A 13,686-nucleotide genomic window follows, 5' to 3' on the forward strand; every position below is an offset into this window, starting at 1 on the left:
TTTATCACTACATACAAACTATGTCTAAAGATAAGATTTACACACCAACACAGCTAGATAAAAATATCTATATCTCTATATATGTTTTGTGGTATTTATTAGATATTAACGACACAGTCAGATTAAAACACAGTTTACGATTAGTTGCAGCACCTATTTGCCGTCTAAGTTCTAATTGAAACACACTGCTTGCTTAGTTCTAAGAGCGTCTTAGTTATCAATGGGCGCTTTTTAATAATGCGTGGTACATTAAGTAATGAGACACACTTAATTAAGCACAATCTCTGTAAAAAAGAGTCAGAGCTTTTTATCATCCCCATAAATTGCAATTCAAAGAACTGAACTGCAATTAAACGAACTAGACTCTAATATATAAAAAAATAATAAACCTGATACATGAAACCACTTCACCGCAATAGAAATGAAAACTGCTAATGTTGTAGGTATTTTACGGATAAGCTTGGAGTATTATAATTGTTCATTAAATTGAAACAGTCGCGTTCGTTTAAGTGAGTGCAAAAGACTATGAATAAGTTGGGGTACTAGAGTCGTTTATTAAGCTAAAACAGGCGATTCCGCCCCGGGCTAGACTGTGAGCACTTTGCGTTTATGTTCGCGTTAGTGATTTCTTTGTGTTTAGGTTGGGTTTGCGTTAGTGGTTGCGGTTTGATTTGGTTCGTTTTTGTTTTTTCTTTTTTCGTTTTTGTTTGTGTTTTTTTCTTTGGGTTTGTATTTGTGTTTTTGGTTGGTTTTGCATTTGGATTTGGTTTGTTTTCGTTTGCTTTTTCGTTTTTTTGTGTGTTGTTATTGGTTGGTATTGGTATTTGTGGTTGTGGTTGGGTTTGTTGTTAGGTTTTTGTTTTCGTTTGCTTTTTTGTTTGTTTTTCTTTGTGTTTGTATTGGTGTTTGTGGTTGTGGTTGGGTTTGTTGTTAGATTTTTGTTTTCGTTTGTATTTGTAATTGTGTTAGCGTTATGTTTGCGTTTTGTTGTTTTGGTTTTGGTTGGTTGTGGTTTGGATGGGCAATGCCGGGTTTATGATGATTACTAAACACACAGGTGATGGTCTTTAACAGAAAGGTTTTTCACAGAAGCCAGAGCAGGGCCTGGCCGGGACGGCTAGTATATATATATATATATATATATATATATATATATATATATATATATATATATATATATATATATATATATATATATATATATATATATATATATATATATATATATATATATATATATATATACCAAATGTCTTACGTTTGTCAAAAAATAAATGTAGAAATATTGTAATTGTATACAGCTATAGCAATATATGTAATGTTTCTTAAATATGTTTGGGCATTCGATTACAACTGTGACTTTGTAACGCACTCATTGTGACATCGTGTTTCACAAAAGTTGATGTTAAATTTTATTCTAAAGTGAATGAAGAAAACGACCATCCCTGATATGTTACCAATAAACATTTTTTAACATTAGTTTTAGTCCGATTTTTTTAAACATGATAATGTGTGAACTCGTCAAATTGTTTGGAATAAAAATTTATAAAAATAAGTCTGGTTTTAACCTGTTATCGCTTGTTTTGCAACAAAAAAATATTAAGTAGCAGCCCTTTGAAACTATAAATATACCTTACAGAAACAGTTTAGTATTTTAGCCTACTTTTATTATCAAACATTGCTTTTATAGACTTAGGCGTTATAATTCATTCGTGATAACTTGACCCTGTGACTTGAAGCGCCATCTTCCCTTCTTCTACATGGTCATTGTGTTTACATCCAAAAGGTTGGTTGAATTTTAAATCGAATGTACCATATTTAACTAAGTACTTAATTAAATAGTACAAAAACTAATTTGGATAGTAATTTTGATGTTTTTTTTCATTTATTAATAACTAGTGTACCAATACATTTAACACAATCTATTAATCTCTTGAATTCAGTTTAACTAACAACTCGTGTTACGCTTTAATAAATCATAGATTCATATATTTTACACATGTTGTAAAACTCTTTTTTAAAGTATTTCATTGGCGTAATTTTCCATAAATTCGTAACACTATTATAAGATTTAAACAGTGTTTCTTCCACACTTTTTTTCGGGGGGAGGGGGGGGGCACTTAAAATTCTCGGAAGGACGGACTAAAATTTCAGGGGGGTGGGGGCGGACACTGTTAAAAGTATATATTTTCTATATCACTTCCGTTTCGTTTGGGGGGGGGGGGCGGTTGGCAAAAGTATCAACCTGACAACGGATGATTGACGAAACAATTCGCCAATATCACTAATTAATCATTATTACTACTGTAAAAATATGCCTAATAGTTGTTTGTTTTTTGGGGGTTTTTTTTGGTTTTTTGGCGATACATTTCTGTTAGTGAATATTGTACCTTTTATATTTTTCATATTGTTTATTCATATATATATATATATATATATATATATATATATATATATATATATATATATATATATATATATATATATATATGAAGAGTTGATTTTCAAAATGCAATATATCCAAAATTTGGGTTTCGAGAAAATCGCACTTTTCTCCTACACGAAGCCATTGTACAATTTGCTAAAACTGTTTGTCAATTTAGGTTCATAACCCTCATATAAATAGGACTAGAATGGTTTTTGAAATGTACCTGCATAAAAAGATGCTTTTTTTTGGTCCCAAAATTTGCGTTTAGTTGCAAAATGAGGTATATCCAGCTTTTGTTAAGCTACAAAACGCTGTATATCCATTTTTTTTCTGATAATACATCTAATGTCCAATATTTTAGTTTATTATTTTATTAAAACCCACTTATATTCCCAGTGATACCATCTTACTACAATTGTACCATGTTTTTCTGTTACTATAAAGTATTTTTATTGAGTAATTTCAGTTATTTGAACCATTTTCAAAATGATGCAAGTCTCTAACGAGAGACTTTAATTTGAAGAGCACAGCTTGTCTTTTCTACTGTTGAACTGTGTTAACAAAGTCTAAAGAACTAAAAAAGTCAACATAAAATAGTTTTAAAAGAAGAAAAAAGTTTATTAGTTTATACTACAATCATAAAATGTAAAAGAAATAGCATGAAATGAAAAAAAAAAAGGTTGAAAACAAAAATGAGTGAAGCAAGAAAAAATAAATAATTCAGACAAACTAGGCACTATCTACATCAGAGCTAGAATGAGCAACATCCTCAGTAGCATCACATAGCAGTGCCTCATAAGAAATCTTTATTCTCTCCTCCACTCCTACGGCTTCGAGAACACAAAGAACATCTGTCTTTTTAGCCACCTTTACACAGTTCTTTTTTCCAGGCTCCTTTGTGTTGAATGAATCCCAGTTTTTCCCTAAAAAAGTGGATATATTAACCATGTATTATTAAGATAATTCCACTGTAACATTGAAAAAAGAGAATTTCCATAATCGGATAAACCTCTGGACAATAGTCAGTTTTTTATTGACAATAACTGCAGTACGAGCAAATCCAATATAGCAAACTGAAGGTAAAGCTATTTACGTACACAATGCTGAACAAAAAGAAGACTGGCAAACTTGCAGCTTGTTTCCATCACTACAAAGAAAGTATTTGATCATCATGTGTCTTGTTTTTTTCCTCTGATCATTCACTCTTTTCGTGGTGTCCGCATCAAGCAAAGCTACTATAGCAGCATCTTGTGACTCTTTGTCCAGTTTGCTGTAAAACTCTGCATGGCATTTCACCAGGTCATCAGGTGTTATATCTTGAGCCTGAAATAAATAATACAAATGTATGTTTTGCTACAATAGAAGATTTAATTTTATATTAAAAATTATACTACTAGTTAGATCTAGTAGCTAGGACTAACCCCTTGCCTTGGCTTAAAGTTATTGCTAGACTAGACAAACGAGGACATACAACCTAGATGATAAATCAAAGTTTAGATATAATATTGACTAGAATTGTTAAAACTTTCGTCTAGCTAGAAAAAATAGTAGGCCTAGATACTAGATCTAGAATATGTATGTAGTAGACTAGTAGATAATCTAGACTAGAATTAGATCTAGAATCTCTCCCTACTTTTGGAATGTTAAGCTAGAGCTGACAGTAGCCTAGACCTACTGGTATGCATACATTTACATTCAAAACTTCACTCAACAAATAAAAGAACAAGCTAGATATCTAAATTCTAGTAATACTATCTTGTTTAAAAAAAAGTAAACTCAGGCCTGCCTAGTGTGTGTTAGAAGATAAGTTACAGTTTTATCTACAACTTACCTTGCAGAATCCTTTAATATGATTACACGAAATGGACGGGATCATTCCTCCTCCTGAATGACGAAAGATCTTTTCTTTTTCTCTTTCTGTGCATGACCTCTTCTTTTTTCTGGACTTAATTGTCAGTACAACACTTTCGTCGTGACCATCAAAGTTCGCCATTTTAACAATTGTTTCGCTTAGAGATGCTTAATGCGCATGCGCAGATAAATAGTAATATTTACACGGATTGGTCCGAATCGATACCGCATTTTGACGCTAAATAAAATCAACAATGCCGCGTTTTGAAACCAAACGTTTTTTTCAAAAATAGAAATAAAATGAAAATTTTGCGCCGTGAAGATTAAAATTAAGTTTTCCTAATAGTAACTGAGTAGCTTTACAATATGGGCACCTTATCTCATTTTTTTCAAAAATGGCGCTTATCGCGTTTTGAAAATCAACTCTTCATATATATATATATATATATATATATATATATATATATATATATATATATATATATATATATATATATATATATATATAAATATATATAAATATATATATATAAATATAAATATAAATATATATATATATATATATATATATATATATATATATATATATATATATATATATATATATATTGAATCTCTTATTATTTTTATTATAGAGTGTTAGTGTTATCTACTGTTGTAAACGTCTGTTAATATATACTCTAGACATAGACATAGAAGAACCCAACAGGGTGATACAGCCCCTTTAAAAACGTTTAAATTTAAATTTTGTTAATAAAGTTGTTAGCATAACTGTCCAGGTAATTTTCAATACATATTTCTCGACTTCTTATTTTATTCTTTACCATAGGTGGAGTGAATAAAATAAAATAAACAGAAGATGTCATTTCTCGATCAACAAACCACTGCTACAAAAATATTTTCTGAGGATCAAATCAGCAACTCCTACACAGGAGAAGAAGAAATAAAAACATACAAGAGTCCCCAGACATGGTTTATTAGCTTGTTACACCACGTTTTGCAGTTTCAAAGTGTGAACTATTTGTATTGTTTTCTGTTTATTCTTCAAACTGTGTTCATTATACTTGTATTACTTAGAAAATCAAGGAGTAATATTTGTTTTAAAAATGGAACTATTTCCTACTTAGCCAAGAAATGCAGCAGCAAAGTGATAAACAATGTACTTTCGATGATAGACATTGACTTAAACCTTACGGACTCAGATGGAATGGCTCCTTTACATCTTTACGCAGAGAAGAAAAACGTATGTTTTGGGGAGTTGTTATTAAATGGTGGCGCAGATGTTAATGTCAAAACTAAAGGTTATGACTCAGGAAAGAGTCCATTGTTTATTAGCGCGGCAAGAAATCACAAAGACTTTGCACAACTTTTGGTGAAATGGAAAGCAAATGTCAATGAAATGAGTGGTCGTAGTGAAAAACAATCAGCTTTACATGTGTGTTTTGAACGCGGATATGTAGACATTGCGGATACTCTGTTGGATGCAGGTGCTGATGTAAATCTGGCTGACGGAAAAGGTAAGACAGCTTTACATTATGCTGCTAGGTACGAAAGTTTGAAACTTGCCCAGCTGCTAGAAAAGCGTACAAATAATTATTGCTCTAGTGAAAAGCCTGACATGAAAGATTGGACAGCTTTATATAATGCTGCTATAGAAGACAGTAAGAAACGCATCCAGTTACTTTTAGATAAAGGCGCGGCTATTAATATCATTGACAATTTTGGACAAACGGCTTTACATTACGCATCATACAGCGGTTTAAGTGAAATAGTCGATTTTTTACTTGAAGCTGGAGCCTCAGCAGATATCATAGACACCCGTGGTGAAACAGCTTTACACTGTGCTGTTGCGTACGCGCGAAATCCTGAAACAGCCTTAACACTGTTAAAAAAGACAAACGTTTTTGACATCGCAGACAGAAATGGCAACACTGCTTTGCACTACAGCTGTCGGGGCGATCTTAAAGAAGTTGTGGAAGCGTTACTGGTAGCTGGAGCTGATGTTGACCGCAGACACCAGCTCTGGGGGAGGACCCCATTGCACTACAGTGTAACAGGGAAGAAGGTTGAGACCATGAGACTACTTATCCAACGTGGCGCTACTCTTGACATCACAGACATCGATGATCAGACAGTTTTGGATATGGCCACTATGTGTTTAAACGATGAAGCAGTTGCTGTTCTAAGACAACATGGAGCTAAGTCATCAACAGAGATTAAAGAGAAGAACACCAGCACTGTTGTGGACTGTTCAACGTTTACTGAAGTAAAATCAACGACAGGTGAGCTTGTATGAGTTTATCTGTTTACATACAATTGCCTGAATTTTGGAAAACTCAAGTAATTACAATCTGTTGTATTAGACATTTTTCTTATTAGATTTTAACTATAGCTCCAGCTTTATTTAATTAGAAAATTATCTTAGCTTTTATACTACTGATGACATCAATTGCTAGTTCAAAGTGATACTTTTATTACTCTTCACATTAACAAAAAATTGTATGAGTAAATCTAGTCTTCTGAATGGACTTTAGCCTTTTAAAAAATATTAAATAAACCGGGTTAATCAACAATAAGATAACTAATATTTAGAGACTTTAAATTAATAAAGCGGCACTTGACTTTTCTCTCCCCCCCCCCCCCCCACCCACTAATCTTTCTCAAATATTCTTATAAATTCATAAAGGTTAGGATGACATTGCTAGAGTAATCGGGTCATATTAGTATTGGGTAAGTAAGAAACAAAGATACAAAAAAAAATCTCCATTTTATAAGAATATATTGAAACATTAACGATTCTGATATTCTATGAAAAACTTCGAGATTTGTTAAAGTCTCGATTTCGCACGATTACATTACTTCCCCTACACTCTGTACATGAGTAATTAAAAAATGTTTCGGTATTTTCTCAACTGGCAAAAATAAAATAATACAGGATTAACAATATGCAAATATTTAAATTAAAAAAAAACATCACAATAAAGAAATAGAATAAACAAAATAGATTTCAAATAAAAAGATTGAAAAGCTGGATCCAAATGTTTAATGCCAGAAAGCGTATTTTTCAATCATAATGGAGGCGAGCGAGAAAATATTCCAGAGGCCCTTTAAATAATTTAAAAATAATATAGTGACCCACACTTTTCTTTATAGTTATATAAATAGTAGTCTATAATTCATTTTCTACTTTTTAGTGAATTATTAAATAAAAGCTTGTTATTAAAACATTTTTATAAAATTAATTTTTTTGCAAATGTAACTACAAAAAAAAAAATTTTAAGATTTTTTTCAAAATTTTAGTATGATTGCATAGACATTTCATGCCTACTTTTAATGTTAAAGCATAGTCATTAATTAACATGTTATGCCAGTTATCCAATCAGCATGATGTGTCTAGATATTTAATAAGCAAGTTATCCCATGTGGGCTATTATTATTAGACCTTTAAAAAATATCTAAAATTTCTAGTAAAATCTAGACTCATAAAACACTGTCTAAATTCTTATATTGTAATGTAGAAACAGCTTCATCACCAAATATTACAACGCCACCAGCTTCGACAAATACTCCATCTTTAAGTGATGATACTGCCGGAAGTAATGATAATTCGACATATATGGATACAGCACCAACAGCTTCTACAACTACACCAGATGCAAGTGATGACACTACCCCAAGTAATGATACTGCACCATCTATGGACACAACACCAAAAGCTTTTATAACTACTCCGAACGAAAGTAAAGATATTAACCCAAGTAATGATAATGCACCACCTTTGGATACAACATCAATAGCTTCTACAATTAATACAAAAGCAAGTGATGATATAACCCCAAGTACTGATACTGCACCATCTATGAACACAACACCAACATCTTCTACCACTACACCAGATGCAAGTAATGATACTACCCCCAATACTGATACTGCACCAAAACAGCAAATGTTAAATGAGAATCATCAGACATTCCTGGAGAATCGTATGAATGTGTTGGACCAATCTGTTACTGATCATGATCATGCAGCCGGACTTGGTCTAGAAAATGCATGTATGTAAAAAAATTATGCTTATATGATATTAAATTACCTTTAATCTTAAAATCCATAAATTGGTATTGATAAATGATACACTCTGTTTTCATTTAGATAAACTAGATGCGATGGATATACAAGAAACTAGTTGTGTCTTTGATTCCACCAAAAACAAGGAGAATATAAATACGAATACTACCAAACTAAACACTGTGAATGAGGGCTGCATTGAGAATTTCGAAGACACGAAACAAGCCCGAATAAAACAGACGGACGCTAACTTTCCATGTTTGGATTTCCTTGATGTAATGCGGTGTGTTCTAAAAACCGAAATTACTACAATTATAGAAAATCAGAGCAATTGCAGCATTGGAAATATGAATGTGTGAGTTAAAATATTCCATTGTATTGTCGGCATTAATTATATTTGAATATATATATATATATATATATATATATATATATATATATATATATATATATATATATATATATATACATATATATATACATAGAATTAAGGAGAGACATATAAGTGTTGTTGTATACCCTTCTTAGGCATTACATAATATAACTAGGCTTTATACAAAGTGATAAAAACTGCTCAGGCAATATGTAAAATGCCCCGATTGCAAAAGTTTTAAATAACAAAGAGTCAAAAAGTGAAAGAAAAAAATACAAAATAAAAAAGGAAAGCTTTTTTGAGAGAACAGAAGTGCTATCATTTATTTTTTGTTACAACATGGAAGGCTAGAATGGCATTGGCATTTTGAATTAAAGTTAATTTTCTTTCTAAGCCTAACCCTAAAACTAACACTTGTCCTAATCCTAACCCTAACTCTAATCCTAACCCTAGACCTAACAATAAACCAAACCTTAACCCAATTGTTAACCCAATCCCTAACCCTAACCCTAACCCCATTCCTAACAATAACCCTAAACCTAACAAATGTTCCGGCCAGAAGCGTATTCTAAGCTGTGACTGTTGGTTACTTGGTATTCTATAGAATTGCTAGAACATGTATGAAATATTTCATACTTTTACCACTTATTTCAGTCATTGTATACATTGACTAGGTATTCTATAGAATGTCGGTTTTTACACTTTTTCGGTAATATGTATTAGTCCTACTTATTAGTCACAATATCATTTTTTTAAAGTAAGCCTTCTTATTTGTTTAGATGAAATAATATCTATTTCAGAAATTGGAATGTAAAATACAAACCAACCATCATTAATCACTGCGAAGAATTAAACATAAAGAAACCAAAGTACGTAGCAATCGACAGCAAACTAAATCTATTTGTTGGGAAATCCTAGAGCATCGTTTAACGGCTTGACAACTTCATTTGTCAAGTTTAGAGAAGTCTGTGAGAGAGGAGTCTGCGTAGGATAGATCTAGCCAGCGAATGACTCCTTTAGTGGGGCACAAGACTGCTCTATTGGCATCCTACGTTGGTAAAGGACAAAATGTGTTTGTGTAGTATATAGACTATATGTAGACAATGTTTAGACAATACCTATAAAATACGTAGACAATGTTCATTAAGTGGACCAGTGTAGATTTGTTGAAAGCGTTATTTGACTTGACTTAGCAAGAGACATCTCTCTGTATCTGAATATAGTATGGATATATAAATATTGTTAGAAGTCAAACTTAGTGGCTAATTTAGTAACTGTTTTAACTTTTTCTTACAAAAAGTGTTAGGCCACATAGACACAAGTCACTATTTAAGTATTTTACAAGCACACGTGTATTACTCATTATTTTTACTGTTATTAATTCTACTAATTTATCTTGTAAAATTTTAAGACTGAAATTTTCATAATTTTGGTCCATGTTTTCTTATTGGATTATTTCCTAAAGGCTGTGGCTTTTTTTCCCATATGTGTAAGTGCAGTTAATAAACATTCTATTACTATATAACATTTAAAGCTTCATCAGCTATATGTCAGCGTCGTTATATCTAAATTTAAAAATAGGTAATGTAGAAAACAATATTATAAACATCTTTTGTAAACACATATTTTTATATATGTACACAGTTGTAACTCTATTTAAAATTGTATACTGTATAGCTAATAAACAAACTGTAAACATAACGTGTCTAAAACTTTAAATACATGCTCCTACTGTGTTGTTTTGCTGTTTAAGATGCTATAAATATAAACATTGTAGTTGGAGCGATCGAAGCAATATGGAAGAGAGGAAACTGCCAGTGATGACAATTTGAAATTTGTTAACCGTAACTATAAATCTACTTCTGTTGTAAATAAACCAAGCCCACGCATCAGCAGGTTCATGTGCCTATTCAGATCACAAAAACACAATGCATATATTGTCTTTGTTCAGACTATACACCCATTGTCATAATTTGGCTGCATTCCCTTATTCCCATACACCGAATAGAGCATGTCAATAACCATAATTTTAAAAATATACAAAACTAAATGTCCAAAACATCAGCCTTGGAACCCGCAAAAAATTAAACTACAAGATAGTTAACTTCAATAAATACCTGAATCAACGATAACAGACTTAAGTTAAAACAAGACAACACAAATTACATCACCAACTATTTATTTACACCCACTTTACCACAACAACACCAGCAGCAAGTGTCGATACTACATAAAGTATTAACACTTCGAGATTTGTTACCAGAAATACAGCTAAGCCAAGAAAAGCTGACAAATTTCTATTTTATAAATGTGAAAATGGAATAGCTAATAGATATACAACTGATAGCAATCAATTTTATCTTAACGTTTTAATAGCTGTTTATTAAGATGATTACAATAATTAGTTTTAAACAGTCAGCACATTGCAAAATATTTAATTCTGTGCAATAATGACCTGCCATTTAAAAGTGCCCTTTTTCTTGTCTGAGATCTGAACACAACATTTACAGCTTACAAGATTGATAATTTAATTTCTAGTAAACTCCCTTTCTGTTGTTAACTATAGCAATCTTTGAATTCATTTTTATTGATAGAAAGATATATCTCCATAATAAGGTGATCAAAATAAATTTAAAAACTATAGCATTAAGAGGCACCTGGACAGTGAGGCATTTAGATCTAAAGAAAGATTGCAAAATCAAATAGGCCTACTTATATGAGGAATTTGAAGCTAAGGTCGATTATAATCATAGTGCGGTAGTGTGATAACTCATGTGACTTAATTTCCTTTTACAAATGGTGCACTGTTTTCTATCCTAAAGTTCCTGTAAAGATGGGATACAAAATGGCGAGCCAACAATGTGTTATCATTTTGTAGATAAGATTTAAGTTGAACTTTTTAAAAATCTAAATAATCAAAATAATTTCACTTTGAGCCAATGTGTCCCAAATTATAGACCTGCTTCTAGTCATGTGGTGAACATTAAAATGTCAATTATTTTAATAAATCAGAATTATTTTCAAATTATGTGAGGCTTTCGTGTAGAGTCTAGGTACATGACAAAATATTTTGAACGATACATTATGCTATACACAGTCTCGTGTTTATCCAATTCGTAAATGGGGAATTCCCGGCAATACTTAGACTCTTTTTAACCTTCTCGATGTGTACAGTGTACAGCATAGAAAGTGTGTATTTAATTTTTTGGCTAGAAGACTACCAAGAGATCTTCATTCTACGGTTTTCGTGTGCAGTTTTACGTCAAAAACGACAACCCTACTAGATTTTCTGTGATTTATTTATGTGACATATTCCCGAAAGACACTTGCCCGAATGCCGTTTGCCCGAAGGCCGATTTCCCGAATGGACACTTGCCCGAATGCGACAAATGCCCGAATGGACACTTGCCCGAATACGACAAACGCCCGAATGGACACTTGCCCGAATGCGACAAATGCCCGAATGGACACTTGCCCGAATGCGACAAATGCCCGAATGGACACTTGCCCGAATGGGACAAATGCCCGAATGCCACTCGGCCGAAGGCCGTTTGCCCGAAAACTGTTAACATTATATATTACTTAATAATCATTCGTAATCAATTTAAATTTAAAAGGTTGGTAAACAAAACACATCTACGCAAAAAGAAAGTGAAAAAAAAAATATTATATATTACCACACAGACATTTTAAATTAATTTGTATTTGATATTTAATAAGTGTAGAAACATACTTTCTCTTCCATATATGAAATTAGACAAAAATACAATTTTCATTCATCTCCGGATTGTAAAATGAAATTTGCTTTCTTTATTAAGTAATCGCTTCAACACATTGTCTTAACAAGGTGCATTAAATGGAGATCAAACATATTTGACTACGTTTAATTTTTAAAATTCGCCACCTAGACCTCGCCTCATTCTTTTGTTAAATAATTACCACACAAGCTAAGCATAACAAGATAAATTAAGGGGATAGGCTCCCGAAAAAAACAGGGAAAAAAACTTTTTAGTTAAAAAGCCTTTTTCATTTATTTGTGTATGTATAAGTTAGGGTACTTAAGGAAAAATATTTGGATGTACCAGGGACTCTTCTGAAAATATGGTTGCCATGGAAACGGCGGCCATCTTGGAAAAAACTACCTTTTGTGGAGTTCTAAAATTTCCTAAAGTAACATATAAACCGCCCATATAATCATTGATCTTTATTGTACTAACATCAATAGAGTGAGCTGGCTAATTTTTGTAACCGAAACACAGCTAGACATATTTTTTTTCAAATTTTCAAAAAAATATGTGGTGAAATTCCATTGAATTTAGCATTATTTTCATTGGAATTTCGTCACACCAAATTTTGAAAATTAAAAAAAAATATTTCTAGAGTGATTTCTGTTACAAAAACTAGCCAGCTGACTCTATTAGCGTTAGTACAAGAAGGATCAATGGTTATATAGCCGATATTTATGTTAGTTTATGAAATTTTAGAACTCCAGAAAAGGATGTTTTTTTCAAGATGGCCGCCGTTGCCATGGCAACCATTTTTTCAAAATATTCCCTGATGCATGGAAATATTTTCCTTCAAGTACCCTAACTTAGATATACACAAATGAATCAATAAAAGGTTTTAATTAAGAAGTTGGTTTTTTCTGGAGCCTACCCCCTTAAACACAATCTATATCCTAGACCCCCGACGCCGCCTGCGCAGTGTCATAAAAGCTATATAACCACCGCAACACGTCGGCTAAACAAGGTGTTCAAAACATCCATCAAAAGAATGTTAGAACACCGCCGCCAACATCACTTTACATTTATTAAAGAACTAGGCATGCTGCCCAGCTTCGCTTAGGCTTTCGAAAACATTGAGAATTTGAATGCTTAATTAATTCGCCCGAAGGTCGGTCTACGACCTCAAGAGTTATGAAGAGGTTCCTCCGTGGACATTTTTTTTCGATTTATAGCTCATATAAGGT

At 32.1% G+C, this 13,686-nt stretch overlaps 2 protein-coding genes across 2 annotated transcripts; one reads left to right on the top strand and one right to left on the bottom strand.

Moving 5' to 3' along the window:
* Nucleotides 1-1,714: 1,714 nt before the first annotated feature.
* LOC131949480 (ankyrin repeat domain-containing protein 50-like) lies at nt 1,715-10,306 on the top strand. Its single transcript, XM_059311383.1, has 5 exons — nt 1,715-1,786; nt 5,109-6,561; nt 7,798-8,331; nt 8,429-8,699; nt 9,518-10,306. The coding sequence occupies exons 2-5, from the start codon at nt 5,139-5,141 to the stop codon at nt 9,633-9,635; spliced, it is 2,346 nt and encodes a 781-aa protein (XP_059167366.1). The 5' UTR covers nt 1,715-1,786; nt 5,109-5,138; the 3' UTR covers nt 9,636-10,306.
* On the bottom strand, nt 2,888-4,675 carry LOC131949485 (uncharacterized). The gene is made up of 3 exons (XM_059311387.1): nt 4,260-4,675; nt 3,526-3,751; nt 2,888-3,351 (listed from the first exon to the last, which is right to left on the bottom strand). Exons 1-3 carry the CDS (start codon nt 4,419-4,421, stop codon nt 3,158-3,160), a joined length of 582 nt encoding a protein of 193 aa, XP_059167370.1. The 5' UTR covers nt 4,422-4,675; the 3' UTR covers nt 2,888-3,157.
* Nucleotides 10,307-13,686: the final 3,380 nt, after the last annotated feature.

The sequence above is a fragment of the Physella acuta genome, unplaced genomic scaffold, assembly GCF_028476545.2.
Source record: "Physella acuta isolate Inbredline_101_S28 unplaced genomic scaffold, ASM2847654v3 ptg000698l, whole genome shotgun sequence".
Taxonomy (NCBI): Eukaryota; Metazoa; Mollusca; class Gastropoda; family Physidae; genus Physella; species Physella acuta.